General features: G+C 45.8%; 1 protein-coding gene across 1 annotated transcript in view; it reads right to left on the minus strand.

Moving 5' to 3' along the window:
- The window catches only part of LOC114068240 (autism susceptibility gene 2 protein-like), a gene marked incomplete at its 5' end in the record, with an annotated part of 198,374 nt that extends 171,319 nt beyond the window's left edge, over positions 1 to 27,055 (minus strand). Inside the window, one exon of the mRNA XM_027904193.1 lies at positions 26,846 to 27,055. Coding sequence (XP_027759994.1) covers positions 26,846 to 27,055 — 210 coding nt within the window. The remainder of the gene's footprint in view (positions 1 to 26,845) is intronic.
- Positions 27,056 to 27,282: the final 227 nt, after the last annotated feature.

Here is a 27,282-nt window from a genome sequence, read left to right on the forward strand (position 1 = left end):
TCTAGAGTGACTCTGAGGATTCAGCAGCTGTCAAATCCTTCAGTAGCTCCTGCTCTGTCATTTGGAGTTCAGTAGTAATTGGAGATTTCCTTAAAACCTCCAGCCCAGGTGCCCTGACCCTTCCTAAGAGGCTGTACTGAAGATGGACACACTTGCAGTGGAAGGTCTGGGCTCAGCCTGCACAGCCCCCTCACACACAGGGCATGAAGTGCCAGTGCCAAGGTTTGGTGGAATTAGGATCACTGTTAGATTAGTTAACAGCTGTATAATTAGCAACGCTAAGCCTCGATGTTTCCCCTTGAAAGCCAGTTTTTACAGTTATAAATAGCAGTGTTAATGATCTCCAGCATCACTGCTCACACTCAGAGCCCCTCCTGCCTCCAGAGCTCTGGTGTCACTCACTCAATGTCACATTCTCCTGACTTTCTCGTAACAGACACAGAAGGAGATAAAAAGAACTAATAAAAAAGCAGAAACCAAAAATAACCCCCAAATTGAAGGGGACCAAGAAGGAATTTTCCTTACCTGCATCAAAACCTTAGCAAGTAACAGCTGCAGCTTGTACTTAAACTGTACCTTCAAGCATTAACTTAATTACATTTCACAAGAGTGGGAGGAGATGGTACCAACATTTCATACACAGGTAAACTGAGACAAAGGAGTGCAATAGGTTGGAGTCACACAGCAGGGTGATGAATGGCCCTGAGAATGAAAGCTGAGTGCCCAGCACATCACTGTGCTATTTACCAAATGGGATAAAGCACCAGGGCACTCCAGCACCCAGACGTCTTTCATAAATCTGTCATGGCACACCACATGCTAATGAAGGGATATGAAGAGCATTTTTCTTTATTTTGAAGGTATTCAGTGCAGGAAAATTTCAAAAAACAGAGTTCACGCTCTTTGGATAAATTTGATTTGCCAAATCTATGAATGAGGCAGAACCCAGATTTGTCATATCTGAAATATGAAGTTCAGACAATGCAATTCTTAAATCATCTTCATACTGTTAATTTATAACCAGCAATATTACCACCTAGTCAACACCATCCACCACTTCTACCAACGATTAAAAATATTTCTTTTTAAACATTTAATCTCTGCAGAGCTTTCTAAAACTCTGCAGTGCAGCAACACAGTCTCTGGAAATGTCCACAGCACAGATAACAGACACAGTGACAGTAAAAAAAAATTCTAATACACAGGTATTTTCAGCTGTTCCAAATTTCTCACCATGGCCAGCACCACATGTCTGAGAGAAAGAGCATCCTTGGAGGTAAAGTAATAAAGTGAGAATTTTAAAGGCTGTTTCCGGGAACATTGTAAAAATGTGATATAATATGATAAATTGAACAGTGCTGCTCGCAGTTCCCTCTGGGGTTACAATCAGAGCTGGTGGTCTGTGCTTTTGCACCCTGGGTTTCCAGAAGTACATCCTGGGGTACCCTCCCTGGAGCAGCACAGATGCCAGGCTGTCTGAGGAGATGGCAGGCCTGAAGCAGAGCAATAAACTCCCAGGATAGTCCCCCACAGTATATACACAAACCCTACAATATTCCCTGAACCCACTAATTGCTTTAATGCAGGGAAGAAGCAAATCCCAACATGCCAAGGCTGCAGGGAGCTTCTGAGAGCAGTGCAGGACTCTGCCACCATCCAGCAGTCACAGAATCACAGAAGGTGCTCAGCTGGGAGGGACCCCCAAGGATGTCCGAGTCCGACTCCTGGCCCTGCGTGGGTCCTCAGCAGGGTGCAATAACATCTCCTGCAGTTTCTTCTCTCCTCCCAGCTCCACCCTTGCTGTTCCCTTCCCAGCTCTCAGGTGCCATCCCAGTGCCAAGCAGGGAAATCACAGAGGAAGAGCCATTAGAGAGGCAGCAGGCCATTACACTTACTGGCCAAGGGTAATTACCCCCATTAAAACACTGGTAGAGCTTGTAAATAGAAACAAGTGACTTGCCAAAGGAAAAAGTCCCCAAACAAACCCTCTGCTCTCTCTTTCACCATTTCATCCTGTCACTGGGCAGAGCAGGAGCCCACAGCCCACAACTCCAGGTGACCCTGCGGAGCCACCAGCACAGGACACTCCTGCAGCCACGCTGGAGAGGGGGTCACCAAACAGAAACACATACCTGAGTTCCTGGAACATGGCTTCCCAAAGAAACACTGGAAGAGACAGTCTGAGAGGGCCCAGGAGCTGAGAGGAATCAATTCATGCTCCCATTCTGAGAAATTTGCTGTCCTCAGCAGCTTTGGTCCTGTGCAGGGCTAGGAGCTGAACTTGGATGATCCTTGGGTTTCCCTTACAACTCAGGACATTCTGTGACTCCATGACTTGGGTGTTGCCTCCCTTCACCCAGACCCCCACTAAAGTCTCTCCTCTGGTTCTATTTCAAACATCTGAGTTCCTGAGGTAACTAAGGCAAAACCAGACCCTGAACACATTCCCCCTGGAGTTCTTGCCCTGTGAAGTCACAGTGGATCACCCATATGCTCTGACAGGCCTGGGGTTCCACACCCCATGACTGTGGATTTCACTCTGCTCTCAGTCCCTTCCCGTGCTGTGCACCGTGGAAACACCATGCTCTGGCTCTGCAAAGCTCACAAATCCCCAGGACAAACCCTTCAGAACTTGGCTGCAAATGAATTGGATCCACTCCCCTGGGAGAGTTCCTGCGTGAGTTTCTCCTCTCTCACACAAAGGGAGGAGGAGTGGAGGGCTCTCTGCCTCATGGCATCACTCCATCTTCTCTGGAAGCTTGAAAGGCTCTTGCTAAACAGCCAGTGATCCAGGGCTGTAAGAGGTTTTGGCAGAAGCCTGCACTGGATGGTGCTGAGCCAGAGAGGGAGGAAGGCACTGCTGCTCTCTGATCATAAGGAGCCAGAGCCCAGCTGGGACAGCTCTGATCTGTGGTTCCTGGGTAGCTGATAGTTCTAGAACAGACACCTTTCATCAGGGGAAAAACACCCCCCTTTTTTTTCCCCGAGGCTCACAGAGGGATATTTTGTACTGGGAAAACAAGCACAGAAGATCAGAGGAACAGGAAAATGCATTTGTTTGAAATTGTCACCAGGCCAAAAAAATGACTGTCACCTGAGGCAGCTCAGACACAGCAGGTCCAAGTGAAATGACTCTTGGTGGCTTTAGCAGAGCTGTGCTACACAAGAGGACGGCCACAAAATATGAGGTGTGTAAAGCGAAAGGCAACAGGGAATCACGGGGCCTCCCTCGCTCCAAGTGCCCAGAACGAATCCCCAGTGCTCCCTCAGCTCAGCACCGCGCAGGGCAGCGAGGCACAGATCCTGCTGCAGGAGAAACTGGGACTCATCCAGCCCAGCATTTGTTAGCACTCACACCGACACAGGGACAAGGATCTGTGCACAGATGTAATCCGATGCACCAGCATCTGGCTGGCACACAAACAAGGCGTGCTTTCATCCCCTCGGGCAGGGCTGGAAGCGCTGCTGCCTATTTTTAACATCTTTAATTGCTCGCAAAGCCGAGGAAGGAGCCAGCCCCCCGCTCTGCACACAGCCATTGTCCCCAAACAATGAACCAGCCGGAGCCAAAGCGCCTCCCAGCTCCAGCAGCACTGCTGATCCACTGCAGAAACCCGGTATCCTTCTGCCTGTGGCTCCAGGGAACAGCCAGGAGGAGGGGAGTAAGTACGCCAGGATTTACAGAGGTAAGGACATGTATTATCTTTATCTAGGGACAATCCCCCTGGAGTTTCTGAATTTCAGCCTGTGAGACAGACTCAGGCCACTGATCTGAGAACTCCCTTCATACCATTTTGTCTCCCAGTTTGTTGTCCCATCACTGCCATACACTGACACCTGTTGGGAGAGCAGCCGGGCTGGTAGGGAGAGCAAAACACACAAATAGGGCTTTTTTTTTTGTAAGAGGGGAAAAATTCAGTCATCAGTCCAAATGGACCAACATTTGCTGGCATCTGTTACCATAATGACTGGACAGTTTGAGCAATATTCTCTCCAAACTATGAAATATTTGGTAGAATGAAAAGAGCTCCCAGACCACTTCATGCAGAAGATGCACGCCCTCAAAAGAAATCCATTTCTGCTCAGTAAAAGCACTCCACCAAAGCAGGAGGTGGCAGAAGCCTTGCACTAAACCACAGCAGCACAGTCTGACTCACACCTGCAGCTGTGGAGGGACGTTACAGTCCTACAGCAGGGCCAGTGGAACCCAGCTGGGCACCAGGGCTGGTCAGCAGCTGCTCCACAGCCAGGCCATGGAAGTGAAATTCTGGAACCACCAGCATGTCCAGTCAGAAAAGTTAAGCTGCATCAGAGCAGCTGTGGTGCCCAGCATTTTCCTGCACAACCCCCTGCTCCATCCCCGCCACAGGAAATTGCAGATGATTGTTGTTGTGAAGGGAAACTTGGCTCGGATCATACGAGGCATCATTGCTGATAGAGGAAATGGCTGGGGCAAAACAACCCAAACCCACACTGCTCCCCAGCAGAGATGGAGTTACATGTCTGGTTTGGAAGAACTCTGTCAGGTACAAACAGGCCTCATCCCATGGATCTCAAAGCAAGCAATTCCCCTGTTCATCAAAGACTGAGCCAGGACACTTGGCAGGAATGCACTTCCCAAAGCGGGTGAGTGTTTGCACAATCAATAAAATGCACACACTCAATTTCTCCCCCAAATGGAGTCAATAACTGAAACAGGTATTAAGTTAGAAGTCGCTCCCACAACAGCATTGAAAGGATTAGAACACTATTCCTCTTATCCCTGCATTCCTTTCCTTCTCACATCACAGCAAGTGACTGACCTTCAGAGACCAAAGCAGAAAGAAATAAAGATGCCAAGACCAAAGATCAACCAAGATTCTGACTTTGCAAACTCACAATATCAACAGCACTGCCCTTGAGCACAAGTCCAGGAGTTGGGAGAGATGGGTTTATAACCAGCCGTTACAGAAACCTTCTCTGAATTTAAGCTCTGCAGTGAGTAGGAATAAAGGACTTTTATTAAAATGAGAAGTTAACACGTAGGACTGTTAATAAATATGAATTAAGGACTCTTAGTAAATTCAAATTCATAATAAAATGCCTGTGACAGCAGGTTCACTCACAACATCCATTTCTTTTGATAATGAATCATTGGTTTCTAAAACCAAAACCAGAAGCATTTTCCTCTGGTGCCTCCATATTTCCATTGTAACTGTTATGAAATGCCACTACACATTTTTTTTTCAAGAATAAACACCCTAACGAATCAAAATTGGGATTTTCTGCACAGTGCCACACTAAACATTTCAGTGTTTGCCATCATTAACACACTACAGTGCCTTAGTCCAGATGTTAAACCTACAAATTGAACACTTCTAGGTTAATAGTAATATGTCCCACACTTACAGTGCTACATTTTGTTATTAAAAAAAGACTGTGATTCATACATTCAAATATGTTCTACATTATTTCACCTAAAACATCACTTGGGTGTTGCAAATTACTTGTCTCTTTTCAGAGCACAACTTGCTTCTGCTTCACACTGATTTGAAGGACACGGAAACCACAGGATGTGTTTGAGAGATAAGGCAGAAAAAACTGTAAACCTAGTAGTATTTATCAGAAAACCCACATTATCTACTGCTGTAGCCACTGCTTTTATCTTCATAGTTATTATTATTTACCCATATATAATGGAAAGCTAAATATCCCCATTTTCTGCTAGGCTTGCATCCTGCCTTGGCATATTTAACCTGGCAAAGTACAGCACGAGCTGGTCACAAGTGTGCTGAGGAAATAACTAATTATTTTAAAGCAGGCTCTCAGTGGAGAGCCCTGACCCACTCATAAATGTAGTCCTAATTATTCTGTTGGAAATTATGCTTCCCATTAATATCAATTCCTCTGTGTGCCAGAGGGGCACCTGCCATAGCTCCTGCTCTGGAGTCACTGGAGCCTGCCATGGACAGCCCTGTCCCAGGTGTGCCTTGCAGCACGACACACCTACCTGTGGTTTGGAATAATTTACTAAAGACAACATACATGAAGCATTTATAGAAACATGCAACAGCACCTTTGCTGAGACAACACTTCAATAACTCTGCCAGGGATACACATTAAACACCTCCTCCTCCTCCTCCTATCAAATGACCACCTATATCAACCCCCTCATCTTTAGCTCATCTAACCCAGCGTGGCCACAGCAAATCACTCACAGACACACTTGAAAGGCACGTTACAAACCCCCAACATGAGACAGCTCCCACTGGATCTCCCAAACTTAATTCTGAGCCACAAGACAAACTCTTTCAACATAATTATCACTACCATATGGGCAGCTCTGCTATTGTGCTGTTTCTAATTAGGATTGTATATGTTACACATGTTGAAAGAGTTTGCAAATATGTTTTGTGGTTGACAGTTAAGCTCAGTATTTAAAGTAATGTGAACTTTTGTATGTTTACATTACATTTGCTGTAACAAATACATCATGTGCATAATAAACATACATATGTGCACATATACATGCACACACATTATTTTTGTTTTAGCAAAATAAACATAAAACAGGTGTCAGAAATGTTAAAACTCATGACTGGAATAAACACATTCACCAAAAAAAATTTATTTCCAATCCACTCCTGCTCAGCTATTGGCTTCTACAGACAGGATCCAGAAGTATTTCCACTTTATTACTAAAATTGATTGGATATTGGTATTTACATCTGTAATCTTGTATATGCTACTCAAAATTTGGAACTGACTTCTTCAGGGAGTTATCTGTGTATCTTTTTATTGACGTGTATTTTTTGCCACCACAAGAACGGCATAAGCAATTCAAAGACAGAAAATTAAAAATCTTGGAATAATACAGCACAGAAGCTGCTGGAGTAGAGGCATAGAAAGGCAAAGTACCAACAACACACAGGTAAAGAGCAAAAATCAATCCTTTACAAGTATGAAGCCTGGGGCAATTAATTTAATTGTAAAACCTTACACAAATATGCCGGGCATGGAGCTGCTGTGAATGGCAAACAGGGCTTTGGAACTCTGCTTTCCAAATCATTATTTTATTAGACGTGTGCGCCTCACCCGTTTGATTTGCGAGAGCCTTACAAGATGTAAGAGCAGCACACAGACACATTTAATTGCTAATGATACTGTGCTCTGTTTCAAGTTTCAGCATTAGCATCTCAAGGTAGAAGAGCATTACCGCCCTTTCAAAGCTTTAAAACCCACTTTTCACATAAACACATTACTGCCTGGGCCTCCCTTTTGAGTCTTTTGTCTTGCACTTGCCCCCCCAGTTCAAGATAGTAAAATAACAAGATATTTCAGTAGTGGATACCTCATGATACTGCTTTGAAGGAGGACAGCAGAGCTCCAGCCTCTATCAGTAACACACAGACATCTCAGAGCATGACCTGCTGGCCTGTGCAGGGTGTGACACCACAATTCTCAGCTGCACCAAGAGCCTCTGGCTGCATTCAGGCCACTTCATGGGTGGAAACAGTTGTCTTAATATTCCTTGTCCGGGGAAGGCTACCAGAGGGCAGGTGTAAGGGCTTTGTGCCATCTCTGCCCTGGACAAAGTACTCGTTTGTCCTCCTGGGGATGTGACTGGGCACAGGACAGGGCAGCTCTGACACACCTGGCAGCGTGACAGGAGCCAACACAGGCAGCCCAAAGCCACTGGCATTCTCCTCCTCTTGCCCCAGAACACAACTGGAGGAACCACTGGAGAGAAGAGATGCCATCCAAATCCAGCAGGATGCAGACAGCCCAGCTAAGTCCAGCTAGCAAGTCATGGATGCACTGCAAGGGAACCATGACACTTCCAAAGGCATAATTCTGTCCTTGAGGGAGTAAAATTAAGTACTGATGCACACTTGAATGCACCAATTTAAGCCTCTCAGTCTACCTGGAGGACCTACCGTCATTTCAATAGGCCTAACGAATTCACTGTCAATCTCCAGGTTTTCAGCTCACCTACTCCATCAAATTTAATGCAAGCCATGTTGATTTGTCATTATAAAATAAATTGCAACCACATTTGACTGATGAGGAATCATCTCATTCAGCTGACTACTGAATCCTGAAAGGAAGCATCAAGATAGAGGAGAAGGGCCTGAAGTGTTTCCATGGTAAGACAGACTGCAGTGTAAGCTTGTTCCTTATGAGATAGCAAGGAATCCAACCAGGAGGTGAAAGTCTTTAGAAAACCATGCTGAGCTGGATTGTGTCAGGACTCTCCTCATCACTAAATCTGAAATGGGAGAGAAAGATGAGAAACAGCTATTCTTTAGTTGAGAAGTTAGAGGTTTACTAAAGAGAGACCTGCCCTTTACCAGCATTAGGGCAATTCTCTAAATGCTTGCTAAACAAGAGAGAACCATTCACATACATCTCTCACTCCACTCCATAGAACTAGTTACTCCACTAGAAAAGACATGTCATTCCTAACCCTCAGGTTTATCCATATTTATAATGAAGATGTTATAATTACTGATCTCTGCCACTCCCATTCAGCCACACTGAAACATTTCTGCACTTCTTAGACCATTAAAACATAATCACAGCTGAATAATACATTAGTAAGGCTGGTCACAGGCAAATAGAGTTTGTCAGTTCTCCTGCTACTAATCTGCTACCGCACTGTAAAGGCAGCAAAACCTGTCATATTTCCCAGGACCCAGTAAAACTGCAGTTCCCCATTTCAGGGGTCACTCTGAGGGCTGGAGTTTGAGGTGTTGCCTTTGTAAGCTCCAGTCATGTACAGTAGCACCCAAAGGGGATTGTGAAATTGTTTAATGCCCTCACATTTCCCTCTGGAAATTTACTTGTTCTTCTGGAAATAGGTTTTAAACCAAAGTTTTCATGAGCTTCAGAGGAGGAGCAGGGGGACCCCATCAGCTCCCCAGGACTTCCCTGCTCCTTGATTCCTGTCATTTCCTCACAGCGACCCCTCAGGGTGCTGAGCCAGGCCATCACTCACAACAGACCATGAAGATCTTCCAAATCAAACCTTTCCTTCATTCTTTTCCTCTTCCAGGACCAGTATTGCCATTCTCCCTCCCATTCTGGGCCACATGAGTGACTGCCCAAAGGAAGCAGGAGGGAAGTGACACCTTTAGAAATGTAATTTCTGTGTATCTAAGAAGGGCTTCTATCACCGTCTCAGAAGTTTTGACAAATTTAGCGTTAAATAAAGTCTTACTGGATGTGGGAGAAGGATTCATCACTCACTCTCAGCCAATTACAACCGAACTAGAGCAGCTGACAGAAAAGGGAGAGAGAGGCAGCTCCACGAGTCTGGTTTTGTCTCACAGATTTTCTATTTTCAAATAGAACCACAGAATGGTTTGAGTTGGAATTGACCTTACAAATCATATAGTTCCAACCCCTCTGCCCTGGGCAGGAACATCTTCCACTACACCAAATAGCAATATAAAGTGTTTGATTCTTAGCAAGTCACATCCTCAGCCTCTTGCCTCTCACGACCACACACTTTTACTTGCAGTCCTGCCATCAGACCCGAGTGAAGGCTCTGAATACTTTCAGACTCTCACTGACTCCAGTATGTGGAGTCAAACAGCTGCTCTGCACAAACAATGCCAATAAATGTCACAGCGCGGGCTACAGTATTTTTGTTCTGCCTTGGTGACATAAAAGAACAAACCCTGGAACTGTGGCTGGAACTCTGATTTCCTATCAGTTGATCCTGTGGATGCCTTTGCTATGTGTCTTCTTTTTATTTTGCTTGCTCAGTTGGCAGGAGAAGGCCAGGGGTGACCAGTTAACATCTGTCTGATCAAAGCTGGAACCTGCTACTTGTTACTACAAAGGCAAAACAAACCCCAAACCTTTCCCCCTAAATGAGCATCCTTTGCTAAAGGCAACAAATCACAGAATCACAGAGTGGTTTGCGTTGGAAGGGACCTTGTGGATCATTTCATCCCACCCTGCCATGGGCAGGGACACCTTCCACTAGCCCAGGTTGCTCCAAGCCCCGTCCAACCTGGCCTTGGACACTCCCAGGGCTGGGGCAGCCACAGCTTCTCTGGGCAACCTGTGCCAGGGCCTGCCCACCTGAACAGGGAAGAATTCCTTCCTAATATCTAATGTAAATCTCTGTAACACAACTCCCGCTTGTCCTATCATTACCTGTCACCATAAAGAAGTCACTCTGCCTCTTTTTTATAAGCTCCCTTTAGGCGCTGGAAGGGGCTCCAAGCTCCCCCCGGAGCCTTCTCTTTTCCAGGCCGAGGATGCCCCGCTCTCTCAGCCCGCCTGCAGAGCGAGGGGGAAGGGAAGAGCCAGAGCCGGGGGGGTTGGAAGGTCCCACAGGAGGACGGGCGGGGCCGCAGTTCCCGCGCTTGGCCCGCAGGGGGAGCCCCAGCAACGCCCAGGAACGGCGGGAGGAGCCCGCGGGACACGGCGGGAGCTCCGCGGGCACCGAGCGGGGCAGGGACGGAGGGAGGGAGGGAGGGAGGGAGGGAGGGATCCTCCGTGAGGGGGGACGGGATCCTCCGTGAGGGTGGGCAGGCCCTGGCACAGGTTGCCCAGAGAAGCTGTGGCTGCCCCTGGATCCCTGGAAGTGTCCAAGGCCAGGTTGGACGGGGCTTGGAGCAACCTGGGACAGTGGAAGGTGTCCCTGCCCATGGCAGGGGGTGGAAGGAGATGATCTGTAAGGTCCCTTCCAAGCCAAACCATTCCGGAACTGTGGTTCTACGCACAATATGCTGGTGTTAAACAAGGAGGAGGAAGTGGGGAAAAGGGGCAGGTTACACAGAGGGGCATGAGGATGGTGGAAGGTGTGAGGGGCCGTGTGAGGAGCAGCTGAGGGCACTGGGTGTGCTCAGCAGGAGGAGACCGAGGGCAGAGCCCTTCGGGGGCCGCAGCTCCTCCCGAGGGGCAGCTCCGCTCTCTGCTCGGGGGGCACCAGTGACAAGGACCTGAGGGAATGGCTGGAGCTGTGTCAGGGCAGGCTCAGGGTGGATCTCAGCCAAAGGTTCTTCCCCCAGAGGGTGGTTGGCACTGAACAGGCTCCCCAGGGCAGTGGGCACAGCCCCAAGGCTGCCAGAGCTGCAGGAGGGTTTGGACAACGCTCTGAGGGACAGGGTGGGATTTCTGGGGTGTCTGTGCAGGGACAGGGGTTGGACTGATGATCCTTGTGGGTCCCTTCCAGCGCAGGAGGTTCTGTGACAAGCAAAGCCAAAGGATGCGAGAAGAGTGTTCTCCCTGCCTTACGGGCTGGTTCCAACTACAAAAGTCCTACAGAATGTTTCAGCAGAGGTTACCTGGTGATGGAGGAACCTGGCTGCAATTCATCTTACTCAGAGAGTTAATGCCAAGGGAGCCAATTGCCCCAGCACAGTTATCAGTGGAAACACGTCCTCCCTGCTCCAGAAGCACACGGACACCCTGGGAAACTGCTGTCATAAGCACGAGCATGCTTTGTGTTGATGTAAGACAATGTCCACAAGAGTTACGAAGTCTTGCCTAAAAATATAAATTAAACTCTTCCAATCATAGATAAAAGGGCTCTTTTATCCCTACTTGCTATTTACCTTCTTCTGACCCAAACCCATCCCTGTTAGCACAAAACTTCAGTCAGGACATGAAAAAAAAAAGAGAAGTGAAAGTAGTATTGAAAAGGGTATTGAATACTCTAAGCATTGAAGTAAATCAAACATTAAAAATACTGTAAATAATTGCAATTCTGGAGTGCACTGGATGGACAGAAATGTCAAATGGCTGACTCCCCCAGTTCCCCATGTGTGCAAACACAACTGTATCTGCTGTCAGCAAAATCTTCCTCAACACCTTAGCAATCATTCCCGTTTCTTAAAAAACCTTTCTGGGTAGAAAACCGAAAAAAAGGTTCTTCATTTCGCCCAACAGGCTGTCTATGTCCCAGTTCAAGGGTGAAAGGAGGGACAGAGAGAGAGAAAATTGCCTTTCCCCTCCCATCCGAGTGAAACATTTGACACGTATTCCAAACAACTTTTAACTTGGAGGTTGGTACTGCCCTGTGCATTCCATGGCAGTGGGGATGCTGTAACAGTTTATCTCACCCTCTGCTCACTCTGCAGGTAAACAGGAACTAAATGGGGTCAGTTGTCCTCTGGCACAAGCCTCCCAGCTGCCCTGACCCCGTGTCACTGCCCCAAGTGTTCCTTCCAGCTGCACCTCCTCCCACAGCACCCCCACGCCGTGCTCGGGGGGCTCCAGCCCACGCACCCCGTGGGGCTGCAGGAGAGCTCTGGGAAAAATCCCTGCATTCCCACCTCTCTTTGTTTCAGGAGAACCTTCTGGTTTCGTTGTGCTTGGCTCTGAGTCGCCAGTTTTATCTTGCATTTCACACTTAAGGAAACCCAGCCAGGCCTGCCAAGTACTGCAAGGTTTTCTGTCAAAACTTGGACAAGCTGAAAAGTTTTACATTCCTTTAACCGTAAACCTTAAAGCAACTCAGACTTTTATTTCGCTTGCAGCTCGAGTTTGTGTTCCATGACATTTGGCCAACCTGGCTTGAGTTTTCCTTTTGAGGTTTCGTTACGAAATCCTAATTCCAGAACAGAGTAATTAATACTTTTATTAATGGGATCTGTAGTAAAAGATTATAGGACTTGGAAGAGTGACCCTGAGTGCGGTTTGCTGCCCAGAGGCCTACATGCAGTCCAAGAAGGAGATCAGTCCTTTAGTTCAACTTGCAAAAACTGTGAGCTAACATTAAAGCCAAGGCCTTTGGAGACCCAGCTGAAGGGACCATTCCCTCAGCTGGCTCCAGCCCCTCCTGTTATCCGTGGAACACGAGCAGCCCAATGGCAGACACCACATAACTGCAACCAACAGCAGTGTCTGTTCCCAGAAATGACTCGCTCCGTGGGACACACAACAGTTTGGCTTGGAGGGGCCCTCAGGGGTGACCTCATCGAAGCAGGGCTGATTCAGCAGAGATCAGGCTGCTCAGGGGAGATGTGGAGATCTCCAAGGATGCAGATCCCACAGCCTGTGACTGAAGGGAGCTGCTTCCATGGCAGATCTGAGAGGAGCACTCCTGGGTTCTGCCCTGCGCTCCTCAAGGCTCCTCTGTGGGCACAGTAACATGAGAGCCAACGTAGAACACGCCACACTGCTGGGACGGACCACACCTGGCTGGGTATAGATGCCAAATTTGGAAACAGTTTGGTGTCCATTTCCCTTATTTTCTAATCTGCCCCAAAATATGATGATGCTTTAGAGTCAGAAATACACTGATGAGCTGTGCCACCCTGCAGGGTGGGCAGCACAGAGTGCAGCAACACTTCTGAAGGAGGAATTGCCAACACTTAGCCAGTTGGGCTTGGACTGTGTCAGCCCCTCAGCTGGATTTCAGCGGGTCTGGGAGCCTGAGGAACTGTTACACTTGCTTGTTATGTAGTTTAAATGTTTCCATTAACATAAACGAGCAGAAGTTGGGTTAATAATCTGAACACACTGACAGATGTTCAACAAACACTTGGCATTGCTGTAGCCAGAACAAGAAAGAATTCAGTGTTATCTTGGAACAGGCTGCAGAACAACACAGCACGAAGCAGCAACGCTCTGGTACAAGGTCAGGTGGTACCACCAGACACATGGATGTGCAGACAAGCCAGGCTCTCTCCCAGGATAGACCAGGATGGACCAGGACACAACTCAGCCCTGTGCACAGACCTGAAAATTGTGTAACTCATTACAGAAAAAGAGATTTTAGTTCCAGTGCAAGCAGACAGTACAACAGCAGGGGCAAGGGGGAGGGTGCTCCTGTAGCCCAGGAAAGGTGCTTTCCACTGCTCCACATTAGGAGAAAGAAATTTAGGACATCTCCTGATTTTCCTTCTTAAATTCAAGTTCTGTTCAAGTTCAATCCAAGTGCAAGTTCTGAACATACCAATGGGCTCTAACTGCCCTCAAAATGTCATTATTCTAAAAAGACATAAGATTAGTAAAACTGATGAATTTGGGGGGAACTGTGACTTGAAGGAATTCTGTTCAGATAAAGCTAAAAACTACTTAACTCTTGATCAACATTTAACAGAAAAGCTCCAGGAACACCTTGTGTGAGCAGTTTCATCAGGAACATGGCTGAGCTGGGCAGCACCATCACTCCCGATGGTTCCAGCAGAGTTTTAGGTACATTTGGGGTACTTGTGTTGAAAAGGTTCAGGTGAATACACTGGTTTGGGCTTTGTAATGTGTTAACACGACTCACAAGTGTAAGGGAAGTAGTATGATCTAAAGCTTGTAAATGAGCTACAATCTTGGAGGAGCTAAAGATTAAATCGACCTGTGTTGCATCACTTTACAAGTTAAATATTTTTCTTAAAGTGCTAATCCAATCCAAACAAGGGTTTGATTCTAAATTAAACAAACTCCACTTTTATTGGTATTAACAAAAATATGCAATGCTAATTTCAGCAGGCAGGCACTAACAAGAGCAGCTATGCAGGCTGTGCTTTCTCCAGGGCAAAGGAGGAAGGACATTAACTTCAATTTCCTTTTTTCCAAGCAAAATGCATTATATTACAAATTCCACAGCAAGGCTTATTAAAAATAATTTAAAAAACCAACCAAACAAACAAAAACCAAACAACACAACAACAAAACAAATCCCCAAATTTCCTACACACATATATGCTTTTAAAGAGTCTTTAAAAAAAAAAAAATCCAACTTTCATTGCATCTCCACTTCTGATTCAATTTGCTGTCAAAGGTCATGAGCTAAAATATACAGTTTACGCTAAAAGCAGGAAGCGGGGTAAGTAATTGAATAACATCAGGAAATGGAAGAATACTGCCATTTTCCTAATGGCTGTAGTACAAGGTTTACTCTCTCCAAATTGAATTCTAGGAGCTCCTGTAGTAAGGGGTTTATTTTTCTTCAGCTTGAATTTTGAGCCTACGAGGTTTAAAGAAAAATCCTCGAGCAATCAAAAGGACAAAATACCACAGCAGCTTTATTTTCTAACAGACAAAGATGATCATTTCTGCAGGAAAGAGAAACCCCCCATCAACAGTGTCTGAAAACAGAGCTGGCATAGCAGGTTGGCTGCTTAATATACATGGGCTGGAAATAATTCTACTAAATCAGAGCTCTGAATTATTCATGAAAAACAGATTTTCATGATTTAAATTAGAAAGACTTAAAATTACAAGCCTTGCATTGCTATTGATAGGTAAGATCTCTTTCCTCCCATGCAGTATTACAGTCTCATTCAGTTCCACTCCTGGAAATGCTTTATGATCACTCTAAAATAGTACAAAAATCTCATGACAATGGAAACCACACACCCTCTGGTCCTTGCTTTAGACCAGTAATAGCCCACCAGTAATCATTATATCAAAATATGCCATTATGATAGTGAATAAAGTTTGAAGGGGGTCATTTTCAGTATTTATTGCATATTAAAGCACAGGTTCATTTAAAGCATTGGAAGCACAAACATTAATACTGCAAATAAACTCTTTCCATCATGGAAAACACTACAGTTCTTACAGGAAACATCAGACCACAAATCTGACTTCAGATCTTTCCTGAGCATTTTGTAATGATGCACAATCCAGCCTCCCTCCATGTAGTGTTATTAATTTATAAATACAAAGCCATTAATAAGCCAAAGGTTTGCTTCACTTCCTGGAGCTGCTCCCCAGTCATTCAACACAAACTCCAGGCACCTGCACTGGCTACAGCACTTTGTGGCAGAGATTATCAACAGTCATTTATCACACAGGTACCACACCTTTCATCTGAACATCTCCAAACACAAATTCTCTGGTTAAACCTTTATGCCTTGATTAGGAACTGGTAGACAAGTTCCTAATGACCAAACCCAACTTCTGTAAAGTTCTATGAACTCGGGGAAATGAGGCTGGGGCTTGGCAGAGACCACAGCAGGCCCTGGTCCCCAGTTCCCCCTGGCCAAGGGCTCTCACAGGGGGGATGGCTGGACAATGAGTGTCTGGAGCTGCACACAGGGCAGCTCACTCAGTCACACCTCCACCTTCTTCTACACTGAAAGAGTATTTTTTGTAGATGCCCAAACTGAGCTACAGCTAAAACGTTAATGCCCCTGAAGGGAGCAGAGTAAGTGCAGCCCAGGCTGGGCCAAGGTCCAGAGCAGGGCAGCTGGACCAGCTGGGATAGCCCAGCACCCAGGGGGCTCATTAACAGCTTCTGTGGCCTAAGGCAAAATCCCAGCTTCTAGAACCTTTCACTTTGGCACCAGAGATATTGAAACTCACTCCTTGTACAGCAAGGATGATCAGTCCTCAGCACATTGTTCTGTATCATCAGGAGAACTGAAGGCAACTAATACAAAACCTCACAAACTGAGAGCAGCATGCCACCCAAATATAGCTTTTATTTGACAACACAACACTAAGCCATCCTGTCATTTCCTTCTTCAGAACCAAAGCACAGAGCACTTGTCTGGATATTAATTTATTTTCTTAAACATAGGAGCTATTTTCCTTCACCTAGCAAGCCCTATTGAACAGCTTCTATAATTAACATCAAAGCAATTTGAATGCTGCTTGACTTGCTAAAAACTGGTAAACAAGCAGGAAGTAATAAGGTGCTTTACAAGAAAAGAACATGTGTTTGGGGGAGGGGAGACCATAAAACATTAAATAGATTGATTAGTAATTTTAACAGAATTTCCATTTTTATTAACCCTCTGCCTGCCTTGGGCACTTGATTTTATTTTTAGTTAAGAAAGTAGGAGATTTCTTTGTTCAAGTAGATCAGAGTGAAAGCTGCTGAGAAGGAAATGATGAGCATTGTTGCCAAAAATAAAAGTACTATGGAGAAAGTTCATGTACCAAAGGTCTGCTTGTTCCTATGGCTAGGACAAAATCCACCTGGTTTGTAATTGAAATATTTATATTAAAATACTTAGAAAAACCCAACCTGAAATCTCAAACAAAAAGTGTCAAACATCAGCTTCCAGTTCTATACTCATTTTCATCTGTACTATTTTTATTGATTTAAGGACTTGAGCCTGGGGTCAGGGTTAGCAGGGCCAGCTGGGCTTAGGCCTGCCAGCATTTTATGAGCAAACTTGGGGTTTTCTCTCGTTCCTCTTTCGATGCAGAAGAGTTTCATGAGAGGGAACTTGACTTTTCTTTCTTAAGCCCGTGGGTTTCTACATCTCTTTGTAACTCTACTACCCGGGAAGGCAACTTTGAGGTCAGTGATTCAGCTCCTTGCAGAGACTTTAATGCATTTATCTTTTTCTTTTTATGTGATCTAAATCAACTCGTGCCTGCAAAACAATTATTTTCCTTCTTCCCTCTCCCACGATTTCTTGCAGGATCTCACTAGGCTGTGGGTTGAAAGCCTAACCTCCTGCTCTAGTTTACACCTATGCCATATTTTGTCAAACTTTACCTTACATAGATCTGATGTCTCAGGATGTTCCCACATGGACAGATCTAGGAAAAGTAACATCCTATTCCTATGATGTCTTTGTTTTGTTGGACTACAGAGAGCCCAGTCTTCTGGTGTCTTCCATACTAGAAGGACCTGGGATTAAACTGTAATAGCGTTCTTCTTTGACTGGAGAAAGTGGAGAATCCCATAATCTTGAAAAGAGCTGCTCCCAGAGCCCCATAGTGCAAGAAGGCAGACCCCGTGGCCAGGAACAGGCTCCTGCACTCTCCTGAGTAAGGGGGGACTTTGCTATAACTTTGGGACTTCAAGAAAGTCAGTCACAATAGAATGACTCATTCCAATAACCTTTCCATCAGCTGATCCAATACAGACAGACAAAGCTGAAACGGATCCTACACTGACTGCTAAAAAATGGGAAATTAGACACACCAGGAGTAGGTGTTTTGTCATAGCCTGGATGGCATTGCCAGTATTAGAGACAAACTTCCAACGGCACTGGGAACTCAAAACCAAAATAATTTTGCAGTTGATCTTCTATAAAAATATTTATTCCCTTTTAGCAATGGTAACCTTTTCTTAAGGGTGACTCTTCAATTTTTGCTCACAGAACCTTACTATATTTTAATATTGAGCAGAGAAAATTGTTCCAAGGAAAGATCAGAACAAAGGGAGAAGTTTGGTTTGTCTGTTTTAGGAGCTGTGGCTGTACACAATAATGGCCACACTGTGTTCTTCAACTCCCTTTCATTCCAAATATCCCTTGGAATTATTCAAAAGTACAGGAAGCTCAGCAAAAAGAAACAGAGCTGTGGCATGTTTTTGCTAATAACAAAGGAGGCTTTCCTAGTGCATAGAGCTCATCAGTAGATGAGCTGTTGGTAAAGGGTTACACATAGGAAATGGGGACTTGGATTTAAAAGTTTGTTCCATTTCAGTGGGTTTGGGCACAAGTTAAAATGCCTTGATTTTAGAGAACTGTGACATTATGACTTGTGAAACTTCAAAAAGGAGAGAACAAGCTCCTCAGGGTTGAGGAAGATGATCCATAACTTTCCTGAGCTTTATACACAGGCCATTTTTTGCCAAAATGAAATAAGCAGCAGAAAGTTTAGTACTGCACACTGTTTCTTCCAGCAGTGCCGTGACACCTCTGGGGCCACAGGCCAGAGCCTCCCTCCACAGCCACGGCCAGGCTACATCCAGGGCAGGCTCAGGAACTCCACAATGGCATCCCAAAGCCCTGCAGGCCATGGAAACAACTGTGTGAGCTGAGTCCTGGAATTTCCCAGGGCTTCAGCACGCACTGCCATCCCCCTGCCATCCCCCTGCCCTGCCATCCCCCTGCCCTGTCATCCCCCTGCACTGCCATCCCTCTGCCATCCCCCTGCCCTGGCCCAAACGCTCAGGGACAGGGTGGTCACAGCACCTCCCTCCACATCAGAGGGGCTGGAATGAGCTGGAAAATCAGGAGTCCTGCCTTCAGCCCACCCAGAGACAGGAAAACAGCTTACCCAGTTCCAGGAATTGCTGGTTCCCCTTGGAAATGCCAAACAAGGGAGCCTTCCACAGCCCTGGGACGGGAACAGTTCATCTGAGCACATTCAAGGACACTTTAAAAGTGTCCCCACACAATTCTCAAGCCCATGGCCTGTGTCTGTGCCCCTGAGTCCATGGAGTTATAGCACTCGGGAGCTGGACCTAAGGTTACAAAGGCCCAATCAACACTCCAATTTTTCATAACAAATCTGAGGAAGAACTTCTCTGCTCCCACTTAATCCATGGGCAAACCTATAGGTTACAAGTTTTGGCTTAAATTTATTTCTAGAATTAAAAAAAAAAATAAAAATTAAAAAGTTCTGCATGATTTCTTCTTTTTTTAATTCCAAATGGTCACTTTATTATACTGTCTTATATCACTTATACTAGAGTTTAATTTATCTCCAGGCAGAGTTGGTCAAAATTAATTTTTTGTTTAATTCCTTACTGGTAACATGCATGGAAACTTTTAAGACAGCAATTGATTGCATTGCACATTTAACATATGGTTCACTTCCCAGCACCTCTGACAATCATTTAAGTTTTCAATTAAAGTAGGGTGCCAACATTAAAAGAAAAAAGGTAATCCTGAGGGACAATAAGTGCTCTGTGCGGAAAAAAGTTTTTTTTTTACTAAAATTCTCAGGATATCTAATTGATTAATATAATTAGGCTAACCCAAAAGCCACTGTTTCTAATCTTTTTTTCAGTTTGGAGCCTGCTGGGAGTTTCTGTCACACTGGATGGAGCGGGTGGGTGGTGCACACAGGGGCAGCATTACCTGGTCAGGTAACAGGGGAGGGACATCTCTGGCAACTCCAGCTCACAGCTGAGTAAACTGAAGCCAAAAGACAAAGGGAGATGCAGCAAGGCAGAGCACAAAGAGTGGCACCATTTGTGTTAGAAATAAAAACATGCCAACACTGTTCATTTCTTTGAGAGCTGATCACACACAGCCCAACAGCAACAGAGGAGGCAGAGAAGCCCTTCCTCTGCCACAGCCCAGGGGTGATCAGCTCACACCACCAGCTTCAGAAAAACATGGGGCATGTTAACATCCCACCATTTATTCCTGTTTCCAGATGTGGCCCAAGTTCTCCCACTCTCTCCCTTGGCTGTACAAGCTCTACCACTTAGAACAGACACTACCACAACAATCACACTGGTCACCACTTCGGGTGGTAATGCCCATCCTGAGTCCTGGTTAAGGGACAATCCCCGCTGCCCAACAGCTGATATTTTAGCCTGAGGGGGCAAACACCAGCCTATAACCAAGTTTCAAGCTTATATTCTTCTGCATCTACAGCTGGAGACTCTCTGTGCCTGGAGCTGCCAACACACAGCAGGCTCTGAGCTGCACAGACAGGAGCAGACCAGGAGATACTGTTCAACAATTACCATGGTACTAAGATACAGGCATTTTCTACTCCAGCATCAGTAAACAATAGCTGGAAAGAGTTCCTCTTACCTCTGAGCACACACACTCCTTCACAGGACAGGGCCATGGCAAAAACAAGGCCCTTTTCTTCCAACCTCATCAGCTCTGTAAGGGAAGCTCTCCATGGAGAAGCCATTTGGAGTCCATAGGATTTCTCAATATGTATTTTTAAGCCATCTAGCAGGGATAACATCCTTAGTAATCAATTTGACTCATGATTCCTATTTCACACACAGGCTCGTACCCACGCGAAAAAAGCACACTTTACATGGCAATGTATACAGAACAATAACATTACCAGATGGTATAATACTGAACAGAATTAATTTCACACATAATGTTTTCAAGGTGTTAAAATATGTCACAGCTTCTGCTAATAAAACATCTTCCTTTTCCCTCCTCCTTTTAGGAAAACACTCCGTTCCCACCAGCCTGTATTTTACATTATATGTGTTTCCAACCCTGATAAGGGCAGCTGATTGCTTGCAAACCTAATTACAGTCAAATGAAAGTCTTTCAGAACCATCATTAGTAATTAGGACCCGCTGGATTCGCAGTATATCATTTAGAGAGGTATAATTCAATAGCTTATTGAAAAATTGCAGGTGAAAGTGGTGATTACAAGGGGGGGAACGCCTGTGACACGTCACTGCAGGCAGATCCTCGTGAAGTGGCTGATCAATGGATGCAGGTGTTTGCTCGGGAGCACAGCCCTGCCTGGCTGGGGACGATGCGTCCCTGTGGCACACGTGGCTCTGTCAATGGCCCTGGATTGCCCAGGACGTGCCTGGTCTGTGTGTGTGTTTTGATGGAATCCAAAGTGCCTGCTCAGGAGCTCGTTAAGCCCGGGGGGATGATGTGCTGTGCGGAGCACGAAGCCACACATCATTTTTCAGTGCTTTCTGCAGAGAACAACAATCCTTTCTGTGCCCATTGAGCTCAATTATATATTATCAGGGCCCAGAAGTCGTGGGGATGCTTTGGAGCAGCTGGGTGCCTTCACAGCTGACGCACTGGATGCGGTGACTGCGGGTTAAGTGCAGCTGGAGATTTCTGCGGCCTCTGATCAGAGCAGAACAGCAGTCAAGAATCACAAAACGCTTGTGATTCAAGCACTCTTTGTCACCAGTGGCAGTTTCCAAGAGGGGTAACTGAAGAGCAGCCCAGCCTTCAGCACAGGCCCTCTCCCACACAGAAACCCTCACACAGTGCATGTGTGACAATAAAGCACAGGGCCCTCCAAGAATGAAATAACCCATGGCCAGTGTAAAGCACTCAACGTTTCACAGCACCGTGGCAGATTGGAGAGCACTGAGCTGGACATCAGCAGAGACAGATGATGGTCATTCACACAACATTCATTCTCTGGGCATAGCCCTCCACATGCAAACCCTTAGGTAACATTTACCCCTCCAAACCCCCACAGAGCCCAGCCTAGACCTGCACAAAGCCCCACTGCTTCACCTTCCCCTTTTCCATCCTATAAATCCTTCTCAAAGCCCAGATCTACCCGTGTCCCTTCATCACACAAGTATCTTCTCCCACTGTATCACTACACCCACCATGCTGTGACGTAACCTCAAAGCACAGTGACCTGGATATGGCCCTTTCTATTCTTTCAGTGCTGTAATCTGATTTTTTCATAATCTAATAGTTTATTTTCTAATTCAATGTTGTTTAATATGGTAGATTAATAAGCAACGCCCTGGGTGACACGACACCAAGCAGACACAGTTCCATTAAATCAGTGGCCCCTCAAATCCTTTTGCTGGTGACACTCGCTGTGGGAGCCTTCAGACTTTTGGCAACACTTGCACAGAATCAAACCACACTGTATAGGCTGCAACACGAACAGCAAATCCCGTCATTTCAAAGTGGTTGTGCCATTTTTTTTGAAATTGAAGTGAAAAACAAAAAACCCCAAACTAAACAACTTGTCTCTTCACAGACAGAATGGACTCATTATCTCCATTTCCATCAGTACATGGCCATATCCCTGCTGACCTGGAAGCACTCCCAGGGCACATGACTTTGTCCCACACTCTGGGAGTTGGTAGTGATGTTCCCTGTCACTTCATACAAAGCCAGACCCCCAAAGGTGCAAAACCAGCCCAAACACCCCTGCACAGCTTCCAAACCCTTCTGTTGTCCTGCAGGAACTATTTCATGGCCCAGGTACCGTCCTGATCTTCAGAAGTTTTTTAGTCACCGAAATCCTCTGGCTGCCAGTAGAGTAATCCCAAACCCCATCAGCTGTGCACAGGGGGATCGGAGCCTTTCTCACCCACTCTGGGTCCATGCATGCTGTAGGCAGGATTTCCAAGGTGTCTGACCTTACACTGCACAAAGAGATGTCCCTTTTTTCCCTTGCACAGAGCTACAAGTGGGGAGTCAAAGAAATGAAACAGTTCTCCATGGCTGTGCATAATATTTGTAGCTGCTATGGTACTCCCAAAGCCCACCCACAATTTCATTTTCAATTAGCAGCTCTTAGAAAAGCAGTAATGAAAGCAGTTGCTAAAGAGCACTCAGATGTCATTGAGAGACTGCAAACCCAAACTGTAAATAGCACATTGTAAATCACTTGTCACCACAGTCAGCTCTCCCCGGGATCACACTGCCAGTGACAATCAAACCCATCTGCTCCGCTCCCGACCAGTGTCACCACAACCCAGGCAGCAAACACCCACCTCCCGCTCTGCTCCCATTACCTGTCATGTGTGGGCTGGTCTGAGAGCCTGCACAAGCCACTCTGGCTGTGGGTGTGATTAAACACTCATCACACAACGGTCCTTTCACCCTCCACACCACAGGTTTGCTGCACTGAGGCACCCAGCGTGTCCCTGGACCCACAACACAGTTAATGACACGATGCTCACAAGCAGGGGACAGTGAGGGCCACCCAATCAGCCACCAAAAGCAGTCCCAAATGCAAGATGTATAAATTTGGGGTGAGGCTGCCAAGGAGATCGGGGACTTAATCCTGAGAAGGAACAGCTTCAATCCTTCCCTCCCTCCCCTTTAATTGATTCATGTAATGCACTACGAGGTGAAAGCTAATAGTTTATAATGCTTGTAGCTGATGGCTGCCAGAGTCAGTGGGGTATCTTTTGCTCCTTCCCATTTTGCCTTTATCTCATTAAAATTGACCTCCTAATTCATCTCTCCATCATGGGTTTTATTCCCTTTATTCACAATCCGCCCTTTATTTATTACCATTCGTCTCCTTCCCTGCAGTCAGGCGGTATCTGGGATTAGGATTTGATATTCTGCAAGTGTCTTTGGGATCAGGTGGTGCAGGCAGAGCCCAGCAGCAGCCTGCTCTCACACAGACATGGCCAGATAAGACCCCTCGCCCAGCAGGCAGGTTGATGGTTTAGAAGCATTTCCAGAGACGATCCTTTTCTGCAAGAACGTGCAAGACTCTCCCAGCAGATGAACAGAACAATGAAGGAAATGGTGGAGGTTGCAAAAGTCAGTGTCTTCTGCTCTTTCCAAAACACACACCCACTGAACAAAGATCCTTCCTTCTCATTATCAAAATACTCTCAACACTCCTTCTGCCCTGAAAACTCATTGTTTCCTGGTATGCCCCACTGTGCTCGGACCTCAAGGAATAAAAACTCATTAAAATCCATTTAAAAATGTTTGCCACCATTTTACTAGTTTAAAAATGTTCACTTCAAGATTTCCAGATGATTTTTACAGAGAACACATAAAAACATACCACCACCAATTAACGTAAAGGAAATTAAATTTAAAACGCTGGAGAAATATTCTGATGAGTCTTATGTTTGCTTAATGCCAACTAAAATTTCCTTAAGGCATTTAATAAGTACATTTATAAAAGCTCACAAAGCAGAGTTCAAAAGTCTTCTCGCTAGTAAAATATGAGCCTTAATTAACCTACAGTTTCACATTTTCTGGATTTCAATAAACCTGTAGGCATTTCAGCAGAGCTGGATAAATACCTGCATGAACACTGCAAGGATTTTCTCTGAAAACTAATTAGCAGTGCTTTCAATAGCTGGCTTCAACTAAAGCTGTTTGACGAGCGAGCTTCATACCCTAAATCCTGCACTGAGAGTTCCTTCCAGCAGATAACAGATTTCACAGAGAGGCATATCCACCACGACTGTCAACCACCAGAGGAACTACGAACAAGATCTCCAGGTATAAAACATTTCCCAACAGGGACAGACTGCAGCCCAGGTCTTATGTGAGCACAAGAATGCAAGTGTCTGCATGAGGATTGCATCCTGCCACCCAGTTACATATTCACACGTGGCAGTTCCTCCAGGGACAGGAGAGGCAGGATAAATTGTTTATGTATAAAATATATCACCCTGGTATAGCAAGGACACCATAAACAGCCAGAAGCCTCCTGAACTTTAAATGGCTCTGGACACTCCTACGGAGTCAAGCACAAACCACAGTGGCCCCAGTTCTTGGATTGTTGCCATCTGAGAAGGCTGACAATCAACTTCCCCTTCAAGAGCCCAGGAATTCAGTGGGATGGACCTGGGTGGCGAAAGCAACCCGAGGTGTGCAGCCAAGAGTCACTCCAGGAGGAAAAATGCAACGTTATCAGGGAAAATCACCCTCAGAACTTGTCACTCTCCTCCTTCTTTTGAGGTCTATACCATTTGTCTTGAAAGAAGAGAGAAAATGCCTACCACAAACTCTCTCCATAAAGGTGGTGGGCATGCCTCTCCCAAGAGCTTTACAGTCTTTTCCATTACATCTTTTTTCCTTGTCTGAATGTCAAAGCCTCACGGGTTTGTCAGCACTTACACTGTTCATGAGACTAAGATGCTCGTATCTGAGGAGCTACACCCCTCCCAAAAGTATTACATTTATGTTGAGTAAGATATTTTATTTCCTCTCAGTCTGATCCTGCAGGAATTAGGCAGGGTACTCAGATTTATCAGCTCAAAGGGAAAGCATTTTCCATGACATCTGTCAACTCAATACCTTCCAAGACAGTGTATATTTATTCCCAAAAACATAACCTCACAAATAACCTCCATCAGCAGTGAGGCTGATTTCCTTCATAGCTGAAATTCTGGGCAGAAAGGCTCCACCTGACAACAGGCCACACCAGGGGACTCAAACAATGCAAAAAGTCAGTTCTCCAGAGGCCAGTTCCTACTGCCCAAAGCAGGTCCATTTACCATCTGACAGACCAAAACAGAACAGAGTGAAGACCACACAGGGGAACAGAGGAAACAGTCAAGGAAACACAGCAACCTTCAATATCTATTTATAACATAACCATTGCATCAACTATCCTGAAGAGTTTTCCCCATCTCCCTTTGAAATACCAAGTAAAATTAAATTACAAGAAATACCTTTAACAGCTGTGGTAGTGTAGAATAGGCATTTTTACAATTTGTGTGCTTTGCTGAAGTACTGTATAATCTCTAATTTTATTTCTATACACAGTGTGGGCTTAAAAATCATCATGAAAACCTATTTTTTCCCAGCTTCTGTAACTCTGAATATCAAAATTGAATACAAGTCAGCATACTTGTCATCCTCAATGTTCCTTCCATTTCCCTGAGCTCACAAAATGAGAAGCAGTGAATTCTCACTATTTTCTACAAGTTTCTCTCCAAAGCAATGCTTGGTTAGCACTAAACAAGGATGAAAAATGATTCCATTTATCAACCATCCCCATTAGACATGTAAATTTTGGTTCAAGGCTCATAAATATCAATCAAACGTAGGCAAAAGCTGACCTTTTTACTATTACCTCTTTTTTCTGCATCTGCATCATAGAAATCACACTTGTCACACTTTCTTCTTTTTTAAAAAACATAACAAACACGTCACTGCACAGTCATGAAGAAGAACCCAACGTTTCCAGCCTCAGGCTTTGCAACCCTGGATGTGACCTGCTCACTCTTGGCACGTGTGTGCCACAGCTGCCCTGGGAGGGAACAACACTGCTGGGAGGGCAGAGGTTCTTGCTTAGGGCAGGTTCTGAGTAACCCAGAGGAGCAGAACCAGTGCCACTGACACCCTGCAAACGAGCTCCTCACACTCTAATCAATCTCAGAGCTTGATTAACAGCTGCCCTTCTTGCAATTAGCTCACCTTGCCCTTGGCATTCAGAGGGCTCCTGTGCTTCCCTGAACCGAGTCTAGAGACAAGAATGGGTATTTATAGGACAAAGGTGGCCCTGCAGTGTGACAGAGAGACCACATTTGTTTGCCCTGACAGCCTCCCAGCCAGCCTGGGGACAGCTCTCCCAGGCCCTGCACATTTATTAATCAGACCAGCTCCACCATCAATCCACCTGCTCAGCCACCTCCTCCTCTGGCAGGACACAGCACCGAGCGCCACCCGAGAGCAAAACAACCACAACAGGATTCCAACCAGTGACCCCACAAAACGAGAAAGTGGCTTCTACATACCATGTGCCAAGAGCCAAAGCCCTCCCTCCCCGCAGCAGGTGCCTTGTGTCCCACCTGTCTGAGGCCCTTGGGGAGTTTCTTCCTTTTGCCCAGGTGCTGGCACAGGTTACGGTCATTTTCCCGGTCGGAGCTGTACTGGTGGTGGTGGAGCCTGTTCTTTTTGGGAAGGTACGACAGCCCATTGGTAAGTGCCTCCCGTTTCTTCTTGGCCAGAGGGTTCTGTCGCTTCTCCACACGTTCCTGAGGTTTCAGAGCTACGTCCTTCTGCAGAGGGAGAAGGAAAGAGAGAAAAAGGCAGGGGTTAAGCCACAGCTCTGCTTTGCTTGGCCTCTTGAAGCAGCAGTTCCAGGTGACCAGCAAAGAACTCCAGAGGCAACACTACAGTCACCAGAAAAGGAAAAAACCCCAGCCCTCACTGATGTCCTCTTAACCACTTAACAGGCAAATGCAAAATGAAGTCGGTCAGATGAAGTGAGTGCACACAAGCAAAC

Source organism: Empidonax traillii, unplaced genomic scaffold (genome assembly GCF_003031625.1).
Source record: "Empidonax traillii isolate 1590-97213 ecotype Southwest subspecies unplaced genomic scaffold, ASM303162v1 scaffold1018:size752740, whole genome shotgun sequence".
In the NCBI taxonomy this organism is placed as follows: domain Eukaryota; kingdom Metazoa; phylum Chordata; class Aves; order Passeriformes; family Tyrannidae; genus Empidonax; species Empidonax traillii.